General features: G+C 31.0%; 2 protein-coding genes and 1 long non-coding RNA gene across 3 annotated transcripts; 1 reads left to right on the top strand and 2 right to left on the bottom strand.

The window, feature by feature from the left end:
• The first annotated feature begins 2,278 nt into the window (after window positions 1-2,278).
• On the top strand, window positions 2,279-6,127 carry LOC133796160 (D-glycerate 3-kinase, chloroplastic). Its single transcript, XM_062233643.1, has 12 exons — window positions 2,279-2,645; window positions 3,279-3,676; window positions 3,873-3,952; window positions 4,033-4,084; window positions 4,157-4,198; window positions 4,294-4,372; window positions 4,655-4,686; window positions 4,766-4,834; window positions 5,037-5,111; window positions 5,194-5,310; window positions 5,391-5,441; window positions 5,569-6,127. Exons 1-12 carry the CDS (start codon window positions 2,465-2,467, stop codon window positions 5,710-5,712), a joined length of 1,320 nt encoding a protein of 439 aa, XP_062089627.1. The 5' UTR covers window positions 2,279-2,464; the 3' UTR covers window positions 5,713-6,127.
• A 43-nt stretch (window positions 6,128-6,170) lies between these two features.
• LOC133796163 (uncharacterized) lies at window positions 6,171-6,934 on the bottom strand. The gene is made up of 2 exons (XR_009875417.1): window positions 6,509-6,934; window positions 6,171-6,387 (listed from the first exon to the last, which is right to left on the bottom strand). It is a non-coding gene; the product is annotated as an uncharacterized LOC133796163 (long non-coding RNA).
• A 3,017-nt stretch (window positions 6,935-9,951) lies between these two features.
• Window positions 9,952-11,729, bottom strand: LOC133796161 (auxin-responsive protein IAA17-like). The gene is made up of 5 exons (XM_062233644.1): window positions 11,189-11,729; window positions 10,900-11,084; window positions 10,675-10,786; window positions 10,496-10,558; window positions 9,952-10,377 (listed from the first exon to the last, which is right to left on the bottom strand). The coding sequence occupies exons 1-5, from the start codon at window positions 11,392-11,394 to the stop codon at window positions 10,335-10,337; spliced, it is 609 nt and encodes a 202-aa protein (XP_062089628.1). The 5' UTR covers window positions 11,395-11,729; the 3' UTR covers window positions 9,952-10,334.
• Between the last annotated feature and the right edge of the window lie 1,554 nt (window positions 11,730-13,283).

The raw sequence follows: 13,283 nt of genomic DNA, 5'->3' as shown, positions 1-13,283 counted from the left end.
TTGAATGATGCATCTTGGCATCTTACTATATAATCATCAAATAGTCATTACTGTCACCAACCAAACTTACTAGAATAAAGACTTGATTGTATTGTGATTTTGTTTGCTTTCACCAGACAAGTTTTGTCTCAATGCCAAATATATGCCTCGACTACTTCTAGAGTTAAAAGTGGAGACCATTAGATGCAAAATTGTGATACTGCAATAGATGCTTAATCATCACGAGAACATGTAAAAATAAACGAAAAAAAGTCTTATATAAACTCGTTTATGCCAATAATGTGAATGAGCAATTCATTGATTTGCAGTTTTAGAAAATACTTAATAAAAAGAACATATAAGCTTGAACATGTAAAAGATTTGACAAGAAAAAATACAACTTTATCCAAACTATAAAGTAAAATACTTATAAAATTAACAAATGAGACTCGTGAACTTGAACAAGGTGCGCGGGACATGTTATCCAAAGTTTATCTTCATTATAATATATTTACTTGTCTTAAATATTGTTACATCTTTTAAATGTAACATATGGTTTATAATTTATCAACCATCTCCAAATACTTATAAAATTAATAAATGAGACTCATTACAGTGTTATGGGTTTTTTATACGCAAGTATACACGTTCGTTTAACAAGTAATATAATGTAAGAAAGGTCGAACCCACAAAGCTGCTACCAAGTACCAATTATTAATCCTAATATTCTATTTGGTTAACAATAATTTGATTATAAGAATTAAGTAAAACTATTGAAATAAGAACGTAATTGTAGAAATAAAAGATAGCAAAGGAAAATAATTCAATAATTAAATGAACTAGGGGAATTACATCTACCATCCACTTTATATTTCAGTAACACAAATTATACTATTCAATTATCTCTCGTGATAGCAGGTCAACAAAAATAACTTATATTCGTACTAGGATATACAAGTCTCAACCTTATGTAAATTTTCTACATCTCTGTGATAAATGAACATAAGACAGGCATTAAGTAAGACAACCCTAAAGCTATATAGACCAAATAGGTACTCTCGTCCTATAATGAAATCTATGTCTATTCAATTACAGAATAATCAATTCTCACTTCTCAAATTTCGAATCAAAATCATATAAATCATGTAATAGATAGTCAGTCAATCACAAACATTAAACATAAATTGGAATAGATCACAAGATAGAATAGAAATCATAAGATTTGCCTTAATTCAAAATAAAATTTCAGGAGAATTCATTAACACCCTAGAAAAAGAGTTTAATTCATGAAAAAATTCATAATAACCATAGAATAATTAAAAAGCATCCAAAATATAGATATTAAAAGTAGAAAAGAAGAAAAACTATAATGAGTTCTTTGATTCCACTTGCAATCCTCCACAATATGCCTTTATCCGTCTCCTAGGGTTAATCTCCACTTAAAATGTCATTAAGAAAGTTTTTATAGTCCCTAATTTATTTTGTGCGAAAGGACAAAATTGCCCTTGAAAAATGCCCTAAATTCGGCTTTTGTACAGACTGGCGTTGCGGCGCTGTGTAGAGCCGCAGCTCTAATGTGCTTCGGGTTCCAGATTTTGTCTCTAGAGTATGTAGCGCTGCAGCGCTGTCTGATAGAGCTGTAACTCTAATTATGACTGACTTTCATTTTCTTCTCTGTAACTCTTAGGGCTGCGGCTCTACAACATAGAGTTGCGGCTCTAATTCTAAATTTTCACCAAATCACCAATTTGATCTCCTGGTTTTGCCCAGTTTCCATTCCTTACCCCGTTTAACATCATTTCTTCAAGAATTAAGCGATATTCCTCTAATTTCAAGCTATTTCCTTAATAACCGCACATAATCTTGAAAACACAATAAATACTCACATAATATCGCACAAAACCAAATAAAAGACTAAAATTGCATCTTAAAACACAACATAAAAGCATGCCTAACTAATCCTGACACATAGAACTTTAGCAACGTGGGTGAGGCATGTTATCCAAAGTTTATCTTCATTATAATATATTTTACTTGTTTTAAATGTACTTATAATTTATCAACCATCTTCTTCTACAAATATTTATCAACTTAGATTGTAAAAATTTATTGTCTATTTTTTTTTCATATATCAATTCATTATTTATTTGTAGAAATATTACTTCCTTTGAGGGTGACTTGAGAATGGATAAGGAATAATAACCAGACAATAGATATACCACTAAATTTTCCCATAATAATATTTTTCTTACCAACGCATTTAAAAATAAGTTTAGATTTATTTTTATAAAAAAGTATTATTTGTTTTTATGAACAAACACAACTCCAACACAACGCCACAAGTGTACTTGTAGTAATAATTATGGATTGGACAAGAGTCTTTTGAGAAAATCTTTGCATTTTCTAGGATTTTCTTTTGAATTAATTTCAACCGTAACCGTTTGCCATCAATTCTATCCGCATTTCAGCTTGGTGAAGCTCAACAATGGCTGCCTTCAACATCATATCTCAGCCACCAACTTCTTCATTCCTTAATTTTAAAATTAAGAATTCTCTTGATAATGGAACTCTCTATTGTAAATTACCATCGTCTTCTTCTTCATCTTCTCTTTATGTCCCCAATAAGCCAACTTTGTCTTCGGTGGATAAGCAGCTCTCCCAATCCGGTAAATTCTCTATTTTCCTTGACAATTCAATCCTACACTGATAGATTTTAAATAAATTTCAACAGAAACTCATATAAGTTGGCAAAATGCTCTAACTATAATTTTTTTTTTATAATTCCTTATATATATCGGGATAAATTATGCTCTGCGAATTAAAGTTCTGTAGACCTAAACTTTTTGCACTTCTTTTTCATTTTTGTTTTTTGTTTTTTTTTCATATATGTACCCACACATTGAAGCAAAGATCTTAGCTGGTCGCAGTGCTTTGAAAATGTGTATCATTCTAAACCCACTTGTTTGTATTGGTTTAAGCAGTATACAGAACAAACCCATGGCTCAAAGTAGTAAAATTGTGTTTTAGTGTATAGGAGTGACATTTGCCCACTTGTTTAGGGTGTCTGTGAAAGGGGCTTTTTCTTTATTTTCTTCTTTCTTGAAAGCTTCAAATATAAGGTTGACAATGACATTGGTCAACCATGGGTAATCTCAAGATCTTGTGATAGATTATTGTTTATCTCAAATATGTTTTAATAGGGTCAAATTAGTGAAGAGTTAGTGTTACTCTACATCTAGCCTGCGGTTGAAAAATAGGTTGCCTTTACAAACTTGACCTTTTATCTTTCTATATTTCAGGGACTACTGCAGGCACTGGATGTTCATGGATGCAAGGAAGTTCCACATGTCTCAATGCCGCTGCTGGCAATGAAAGGCGACGGAGCCTGGTATATTCTATGCTTCCCACGAAGCCTGCACAAGTCTCTTCTGTGCAAGACCTTTATGAGTTTATATGCTCAGGTCCCTTGCTAGAAAAAATGGGTTTTACACCAGACTCAATAGCTGAGTCCGTTGACAAGTGGTTGGCTTATGGTTTGCACTTGTGTCGACTATTTCAGCTCAGTGAATTTGAACTTAATTATAATCAGAAAGTGAGGTTCTATCACTATTATATACCTGTGTTTTTATGGTGTGAAGATCAGATTTCCCAACACATGTCCGGGTTTAAGGAGGGAGAAGATATACCTCCTTTAGTGGTAAGACTTTTTATATTGTAGCTCCTACTACTGTTACTGCCTACTACCTTTTTTCTTGTTCTGAGTATTACTTTGTTGGGTCTCATTCTGCTGGTATATTTTGAAAGGCTTTCAAGGTAATGTCGGGGAGTCCACCATCGTCACTGTTATACGTGCTAAATTAATCATATGCTTGCTGAAAGTTTCTGTGTTGCAGATTGGTTTCAGTGCACCACAAGGTTGTGGAAAGACAACACTCGTTTTTGCTCTTGATTATCTTTTTAAAATTACTGGCAGGTAAGGCATATAATTATAGCTTTTATTTACAGTTCTAAAAAATTTGATAGTGGGACTGCTGAAGTAGTTTCAAATCTCAGGAAATCTGCCACAATATCCATTGACGACTTTTATTTGACAGCAGAGGGCCAGGTAAATGTTTCAGGACTTTTGCACTTCAAGATTGTGTTTCCATTTTCTTATTCAAGATTGTGTTAAATGTAGGCTAAACTAAGGGAAGGGAATCCTGGAAATGCGCTTCTAGAGGTAGTAATCTACACTTTCTCTATAATCAATTTATGGACCAATGGAGTTGATTGCAACATACTGAATTTCTATAATCTAATCCTTCACATTTCAAGTATCGTGGAAATGCTGGCAGCCATGATCTTCCGTTCTCTGTTGAAACATTGACGGCTCTAAAAAAATTGAGCAAAGAAGGTGAGTTGTTCTCATAATTTAATGCAGACTACTTTAGAATTTCACATTTCATTTATTTTTCTATTAAATTTCTGGTATTGTTGGGATCGGTTTAATAGGTATTTTCATTTAAGGTTCATATTCTGGATTAGGTTTGTCCCTTTGTTAATTGGGAAAAATGAGTTGTATATAGGACATGGAAGCGTAAAAATTGAAATAAACTCAAAAATATTAGTTTAATTTTTTTTTTTTGAAAGGATGCATGTTTAGTATGTCTTATTATTTAAAAATTGTGGCATTCAGGTACAAAGATGAAGTTGCCCAGATATGACAAGGTTAGGACAATAGAGTGCAATTTGTTTGTTTCTTGAACAAATTGAAGCCCAAAGTTGCTGATCACAAATTCTTTTGCAGTCTGCATATAGTGGGAAGGGGGACAGAGCTGATCCTTCAACATGGCCAGAGGTTGAGGGGCCACTTTCGGTATGAGTACTTCAGTTTAAAGAGCAATATGAAATTTGTTTATTCTCACGACAATTTTACTCATCTAGAGAATGACCATGTGAATGTTAGTAGTGCACTTATCCAAGTTCCATCAATACGATTAGTTTTTATTACCATTGTTGAAATTCTTGAAAGCAATATTTCATGTAAAATTTATTTTGTGCTTTGGCTGGTCATTTAGGTTATCCTGTTTGAAGGCTGGATGCTTGGTTTCAAGCCTGTTCCAATGGAAGTTGTGAGGGCTGTCGATCCTCAGGTAATTGAACATGGAATATTTGAGAGCCTGTTGCTAGTTTTGTGCCCAGTGCTGATTCAAAATCTGAATTTTGATTCCGCAGCTGGAGACAGTGAACAAAAATCTTGAAGCTTATTATGATGCATGGGACAAATTCGTAGGGGCATGGATTGTTATTAAGATTAAAGATCCAACTTGTGTCTACCAGTGGCGTTTGCAGGTTGGGATTTGTGCTGACTTGCTATAATTATTTGCATTTTACTTATCACAATTCCCACCTATACCTTTTGGAACTTGCAGGCAGAGATTGCCATGAGGGATGCAGGAAAACCAGGAATGTCTGACGAAGAGGTGGGAGAGTTTGTTGACATACTCATACATTTTTGTTTATCCGATGATTGTTGGAACTTACCACGTCTTAACAGAACTGGCTATTACTAATAATGGAAACTGAAGTATTTGGGGCATAATTTGGCAGGTTAAAGATTTTGTTTCACGGTATCTTCCAGCATACTATGCTTATCTTCCCACCCTTTACTCTGAAGGACCAAGTGGATCAGATCCAAAACGTTACCTCCTCATTGAAATTGATGAAGGGAGAAACCCTATCCTTAGCAACTAATACATGATGATGCATAACTTCAAATCAAGATTACCCTGAAGCCAATTTTTTATTTTCTGCTGATGAAGTTTGCAGGAGAGGCTGGTGTTGAAGAGGGAATAAATATGAAATCTCCTCTCAGTTGAAGAATGAACCCAGCATACTTTTGTTCTTTTAGACATTTATTTTACAATTGTGCAGGAAGCTCGTATCATAGTTTGCATTTCACTTTGAAAAACTCCAAGTAATTGAGGAGCTTCAACCAAGACGTGGAAGCTCCTCAAGTAGTTCTTGAAGAAAAAAGTCTAGATGAGAAAAATCTGGGTTCTGTATTCTTCAATCCGATGGGTCAAATTTCCCAATTGAAGTTCATTGTGGGGAAAGTTTCTGTAAATGTACCGCGTAAGAGAATGGAAATGATATATATATTGTTATATTTTTCTTTTGTTTGACATAATAAGTACCTTGTAGTCAGAATATATAAATTACTTAAATTTTGATATCATGTTTTGTTATTTGACATCTCATTAAAGAATAAAATCAAATCAATACAACCTTATTCCAGGAATAAAAAAACCTATGTTCTTACAGCTGTGATAGCTAGAAGTAAATATATCTTAATGACAGCAACAGCAGGCTTTACCGGAGCAGCAACAACAACACTCACAGCAACAACCACAGGACAGCACAAACAGCCTGCATCAGAATAAAGTCTCCATTCATGAGCAACATGGAATATCTATGGAAAACGAAAAGAGAAAACAAGCTTAAATTATATGAAAAATGGTAAAACAAAAATGTATACGTATTTATATACCAGGCAGAGAGACACCCTTTTTCCTCTTGTCGTTTCTTGACAAGATCAGTATATGACATCTTTTGCTGGGGTGGTGGTTGTGGTGCACTAACAGTATCCATCTCTTTCTTTCTTTTCTTTTCTTCTTGTGACTCTGTATTCTGCAACTAAATGAGTGATCATATATATTGTTGGGAAAGTGAAACCGTTGATATTGTAAATTTCCAGCAAATGAAAGCAGTTGTGAGATGGCCACCACATTAAATTTTGGTGGTTAGTAGGAAAGTCTCTTTTCTTTAAATTCTTATGTTCCCTTTCGCTATCCAACAATGCATTAAATAATTGCCCAGCTTTCATAGACATATGCAGGTGGAACTGCCACATGATTGCTTTTAATGTTGGGACATGGCTGATTGAGGCATCGTATATATCATCATGTATCATTGAGTTAAACCTTCTAATTATACAAATTACAAAAGTACTCGTGTATGTAATATAAGAAATCATCAATTATGAAATGGTATAGTGAATAGGAAAAACAGAGAATCATTTACACCCTTTTCAATATATGTTATATTGTGTGACCAGTGAGTCGTAACACTTTATAAATATTGGAATTTGGAGGCAGTGAATCACTATTTTAGAATGGGTTTTTAGCATGGTTGTTTTTTGAATTTGTCAAAATTAGCAAAACGACTTTCCACCTTTTTTCTTCTCAACAATAAAGTTCTTAAATATTTCCCGACAAAACAAAAAGTTCTTAAATATATAAATGGTAACAGGGTGTCGAGAGTGTTTCTAGAAAGCAAATTGCAAAGAATTTCAAAAGATATATCATTGTGCAAAATAATTATTAAAAAAAACGTACTTTGCCAAACAATCCCAGCAACAATTAACTTTGTATAATTGAATTTGTAATAATTTTCTCATTTTAATTCGTAGTAAATTTGTATCATAGTCTTTAAATTTGTCATTAATAAGAAAATCTTAATTGCTAAAAAAAATATGAAGATTATTTTGCCAATGGGTGTGACTATTGATACACTTTTTTTTTCTCATCTCACACATTTTCTAATTAAACACTTCCTAAAATTTAAAAATAAAAAAAAGTTCTTTTCACACCCTCTCTTAAATTTTGAATAAGTACAATATTTTCCATAAAAATTTATTCCCAGAGCTATTTATATTATTATCACTAAATAATACAAGTATTATTAAAACCACTATCTCCTAAATAAAACTAAAACTTAAATCATTGTCATTAACGTAAAATGTCCATGATGATGAGTGACTTCATATCATTTTCACGACTTAATGACAATTCTTTCCTTTTTATGTTTTTATTTAATTTTTTTTAATGATGTCAATCTTGAGTGGTTTGTTGTTATCATACCCAATTTTAAGAATGAAATACAATAAAAAAGTTCATACATATGATACAAAGTTTACAAACAATAAAATACAAAAATAAATGAATACATCATTAGAATAAAAATTATTAGCATCTCCACATCTACATCCATATTCATATCTATATTTTGTTCATCTATTACCTTTTATTTTTTTTAGTTGATTTTTTAAATTGATGATCTAACTTTTTTGAATGTTTGTACCTAATATGTTGAGAGGATGTGTTAAGAATTAGGGTTTATAATTATAATTGTTTGAGGATATTTATGTCAATTTACACATAGTTATGTTGGTAAATGACTAATTAATTACCCAATAATTATCAAAAGGGGAAAGTGAAAGGAGAAAAAAATATGTGCCAATAGTCACACCTTTTGCGAACTATTATAATAACATTTTTATTACATTTCTATATGGTCCCAAGTTGGAATACTCTCTCATATATATGTAATAAAATATTTTTTTAGAAATATATTAAGATGCCTAGGAAATTCTTTCCTTATATTTATAAAGTCGAGATTTCTAACTGTAAATTTGGTCTACGTTTTACTTTACTGCTTATATTATTCATTGCTACTTTAGCACAAGATTAGAAAGATAAAATAAGAGGTGGATGTGAGATCTTACTTGCTAGACTAAAAAAGCTGGATTGCCAAGAGCCCAAATTGGGCCAGAGAAAGCATTTTTATGGGCTGCAAAGGTTACATTTTTAAGTGGAATTTACATGAAATATGAGAATTTTTTTAAAAGTTTGATAAATATTGTGCATTTTATATGGTATTTTCTGTTTTTCTACATTTTTATGGGGTTTCTTTTCCCATATTTTTGTAATAATTTAGTATTAATTTCATATTTTATTGTATGAAATTTTAGTAAAAATTTTGTGAGGATATTGTAGTAACATTGATTATAATTTTATTAAACAAAATTTATATAACGCTTTTTTAATTGATATATTTTTAATATAAATATAATATTTATTATTATTCATGTTTTACAAAAAAATTTGTTCTTTTTTTCATATATATATTTTTTATAAAAAAATATGAGGATAGTGATTGTTAGTGTTTGCCATGCAAGTACTAGAGTGAATTGTAACTGGTTACTATCAGATTTGAAGAAAAAAAACAAGATCAAAATATAACCACTAAAGAAGAAGAATGATGTGGTAACTGGTTACCCCTATCAAAATAACAAACTGAATTGTATCTGGTTACTAAGCCACATATCTAGAAATAAAAAATTAGTTCGAAAAAAATAGACTTCAGAAGAAGATGGTAACCGGTTATCCCTATCAAAATAATAGTTGATTGATTACTGATTATTAAGCCAGTAAAAATAAATATGAGAAGTAGAAGAAGAAGAAGGTGGTAACTGGTTATCCCTATCAAAATCACAATTGAATGGTAATTGATTACTTTGTCATATCTTACATCTAAAGAGCAAATCAGTTATAATTTTTTTTAAAAAAAACAAGCATGAAGAAGATAACTGGTTACTTACCATATATGGGGAAAAAAATTCACATCTAAAAAACCAATCGGATATGAAAACAACCTTTACTAAGAAGAAGAAGGAAGAAAATCAAAGATGGTATCTGGTTACTTAGTCAGGTTAAAATATTTAAAATAAGATCTAAACAAAAAAAAACCTAAACCCATCGTGATGGTAACTGGTTACAGGTAAATCTAAAACAAATATAGATCTGAAAACAATACTAAATCGTCGTAGTAACTGGTTACTTAATGAGCCTAAAAAAAAGAAACTAGATCTGAAAACAAAGCTAAATATAACCATTGCAGCAGAAGAAGAAGACAATGCTAACTAGTTCTTAAAAGAAATCAAATAAACAAAAAACCAAATCTAAAAATAAAACAAGATCAGCCCGATGTAGAAGAATGAACAGAAGGAGAATAAGAAGAAGAAAAAAAAAAGGAATAAGAACGATATAGAAACTCTATTTATTACCATATTTTGTGCAATTATGTAAACTTCTCCATTTTTAATCAACATCACATTTTACCAGGAAAATTAAATAGTAGAAATTCATCCCATAAAAAAGAAAAAAGAAATTCTTGTTCCATGTATATCTTGTTGAGTATAATCTGTCTCCAAGTATTACAGTACAATTTCAATTCATGTCAAACAACGAATAAAATAACAAAGTGGGTTAATAAATCCATTAATTGATCATGATTCATGATCATTAATGGGGACAAACAACAATTACACAAAGCTTCTCTTATTTATTTTGTCCTAATTAACAATAAACAAAACTCTCCTCCCACCCAACCAATAGATTGAGTGGTATTTATATATATATTTAATATATTTGGTATTAATGAAAAACCATAAAAACAAAAGCCGCCTCTGTACATGATCATCATGTGATTGTGATGTAGCTCGATCATTTTGTTTTTATATATAATATATCAATTCAACTCCGGCCTTCTAAATTTTGGAGGTCGAGCTCTTTGGAGCTGCAAAAACATAACATAAATATGCACATATTAATATTTTTATCAATTATACCATATTATAACTTACATCGATATACAATAACAAGATTATATGTTATATAATTAAAGTTATAATTACCTTAGTCCAATTGCTTCTGAGCTTTTCATCAATCTTAGTCGCTTGCATGAGTCAACAAACATCCTGTTCAGAAAAAAGATTAGTAACACGTTTCTATAAATATATTTCATATAATTTTGAAGAAAAAAAAAACAAAAAATAAAGTGAAAAGAGTTGTATGTTTTGTTTTTATGACTTACTTCCATGGAACATCTCCAACAAGCATCCAATCACCATCTTTGTCCTCGTAAGTAGGTACATATTCCATTCCATTTACTGGGTCCATAAGCTTTCTTTCATTCACATAATTACCTGTTAACAATTAAATCAAATAAATTCATTAAAATCACACACACACACACACACACACACACATATATATATATATATATAAATTCCTATTACTTTTTAAAAAAAAAACTTACGGATGGTTAAGCAGCTGGAAAACATGCCCTGAAGAGCAATTAAAAGGTGGTGATAGCTTTGGTACATCTGAAGATCCACTTTTCTTAGAAATGGAGCTCCATCTAACCCCACCTTTACCAATTTACACTTCTTCATAACGTTCATTCTCGCCCCTCTCACCGGCGGCCACCCCACCACTTGTGCCCTATTTATATATTTCATTCATTTCCATTATTAGTCACACATTTATATATGAATATATATTATACTATATAGATATACATATAAAGAACTGTGTATCGATCTTACTTTGATGGCGGAGGTTTTGATACAGAGCTCGATTCATCCACAACAACTCCATCATCATCCTCAAGATTAAGATCAATGGTCTTGGAGAATACACGTTTGGTGCCACGTGTCTCACCCGGCAACCCTAAGGTCAATTTCGTCTCTTCAAAATTGAGCTCGACGGAGTCTGATTCCGACGACGAGTGGTTTCCGTTTTCAGCTGACATTTTTTTTCTTTTTTATTGGTTGTGAGATTTTGGGAATAAGAAAAAGTTTGGAGGTGACCAACTGTTGGTTGGGTTTGTGGGTTATATATTAGGATTGGGGGAGTTAAGGAAGGGGAGATATTAATTTGATTTTGGGCGAAATGATTGAACCACTCTTCTTCCGACACGTGGCGAGTCATCGTCCACGTAAGTAACAGACAATATATATGAAAGAAGCGCGTGTGTCTGATTTGAATGCTTGAGAGTTTGGGCCCGCGGTCGCCTTTCCTTGTTTCCTCACCCTTCTTTTTACTCTATTCATCACCGCTTATAATCCTCTGTCTTGCACAATCACAAGTTTCGCTACGCCCTACATTATTGGTCCCATCAGACCCTTAATCTTAATCTTTTTTTAATCACTTAGGTTCAATTTTGATTGAATTAAAGTTTTATTACAATCACAATATTATTTTTTTATTTTAGTATAAAATATATATAAAAATATTTTAATATAAACGTTTTCTAAGTTTTTTGATGTTCGGTTATTCAGTTTTTCAATTTAGAAACACTATCCATTAAGGTATTATTTTTTTAAATTCTTAATTCAGTTTAGAAAAATATCAAATTACTCATAATTTTTTTAAAAATTGTTAAAAAAAATTAATTAATTGTTATTGTTTTTTATATAGTCAAATATTTAATTGTCGAAAAAGTTTCTTAGAGATCGAATTATTAGGTATATAAAATTTCGAGACATTTATGCTAAAAAGTCCAAACACAAATTACCTTCTTAATTTTATGTTCAAAATAATTTAGAGAAGGAAAACTACAATTTAAATTCACAACACAATTGCTAATTTTTTTTTCTTCCAATAAAATAACAAACAAGATGAATGGATTAGTACATAGTAGAGTGTCCAGGAGTAAAGCGGTGGGGGAGCAAGCAGTGGAAAGGATAGTGAGGAGTGCTCGTGTGTATAAGAAGAATGAAAGCAAAAGAGAGAGAGTGGGGCCCACGTGTCGAGTTGCTCTAGTAGAAGTCAACATTTCAGAGAGTCAATAAATAAAAAAACGTGGGGGCCTATTTCACCTTCTACCATGTGATCCTGTTGGTTTGTCGGTTCTTATTGCAAAAGAATCTTCCTTTTTTATTATTATTATTTAATTTATTGCTTGAGTGACACGTGGTGGACTCCACAGGTTTTCGCCCGCAGTTTACCGTTGTTAGTCAGTTAATATCGCGTCATCTCCCGCAATTTACGCCCTCTGTCTCTTTCCTTCTAATATCAGCTTCATTACAAAATAAACTCTAATATAATTATTATTTTTTTACATCTAATTTATTATAATATAAATTTTTGGAAGATTATACGGTAAGGCCTCTAAAAAGAGTTTTATGAGTAAGGTTTTTTTATTTTTCGGAATGTGAATAATTTTCATCGTGATTATTTTTTTATGATCATGTATATTATAATTATTTAGATGATTTTGTAAATTTTTAGAAAATTTTAAATAATTTACAGTGCCAAAAACAATGTTACAACATGCTGGGGCTGTTTGGTAATACTTAAAAAAATAATTTTTTATTTAATTAATTAAAAATTTGAAAATTATACATTAAATATGTTTGATAACTCTATTTTTATTTATTATTTTTTTAAATTTTAATTACAATTTATTAAATTTTGAAAACCAAAATTTTTCACTTTCAAATTTTTTTTAAACAGTTTTCATTTTTTTCTTCTCTTCTTCAAATTAACACATCATATTGTTAAACAAAAAATAAAAAATAAAAGTTATCAAACACGTTTATTATTTTTTGTTTTTAAAAACAAAAAACAAAAATAGTTACCAAACATATTTTTATTTTTTTAAAATAAAAAACAAAAATAAAATAATATTTTCATTTT

Source organism: Humulus lupulus, chromosome 8 (genome assembly GCF_963169125.1).
Source record: "Humulus lupulus chromosome 8, drHumLupu1.1, whole genome shotgun sequence".
In the NCBI taxonomy this organism is placed as follows: domain Eukaryota; kingdom Viridiplantae; phylum Streptophyta; class Magnoliopsida; order Rosales; family Cannabaceae; genus Humulus; species Humulus lupulus.
Note: the sequence above shows the minus strand (reverse complement) of the source record. Positions and strands in the feature narration are given on the sequence as shown.

What these genes read in the sequence shown, in the direction of transcription:
- LOC133796160 (XM_062233643.1), top strand. Translation starts at nt 2,465, where the DNA reads ATGGCTGCCTTCAACATCATATCTCAGCCACCAACTTCTTCATTCCTT. An exon ending in TAAGCAGCTCTCCCAATCCG is followed by an intron (nt 2,646 to 3,278) that starts GTAAATTCTCTA and finishes TCTATATTTCAG; the next exon opens with GGACTACTGCAGGCACTGGA. An exon ending in CAGGAATGTCTGACGAAGAG is followed by an intron (nt 5,442 to 5,568) that starts GTGGGAGAGTTT and finishes ATAATTTGGCAG; the next exon opens with GTTAAAGATTTTGTTTCACG.
- LOC133796161 (XM_062233644.1), bottom strand. Translation starts at nt 11,394, where the DNA reads ATGTCAGCTGAAAACGGAAACCACTCGTCGTCGGAATCAGACTCCGTC. An exon ending in TTCCAGCTGCTTAACCATCC is followed by an intron (nt 10,787 to 10,899) that starts GTAAGTTTTTTT and finishes AATTGTTAACAG; the next exon opens with GTAATTATGTGAATGAAAGA. An exon ending in GTTGGAGATGTTCCATGGAA is followed by an intron (nt 10,559 to 10,674) that starts GTAAGTCATAAA and finishes TTTTCTGAACAG; the next exon opens with GATGTTTGTTGACTCATGCA.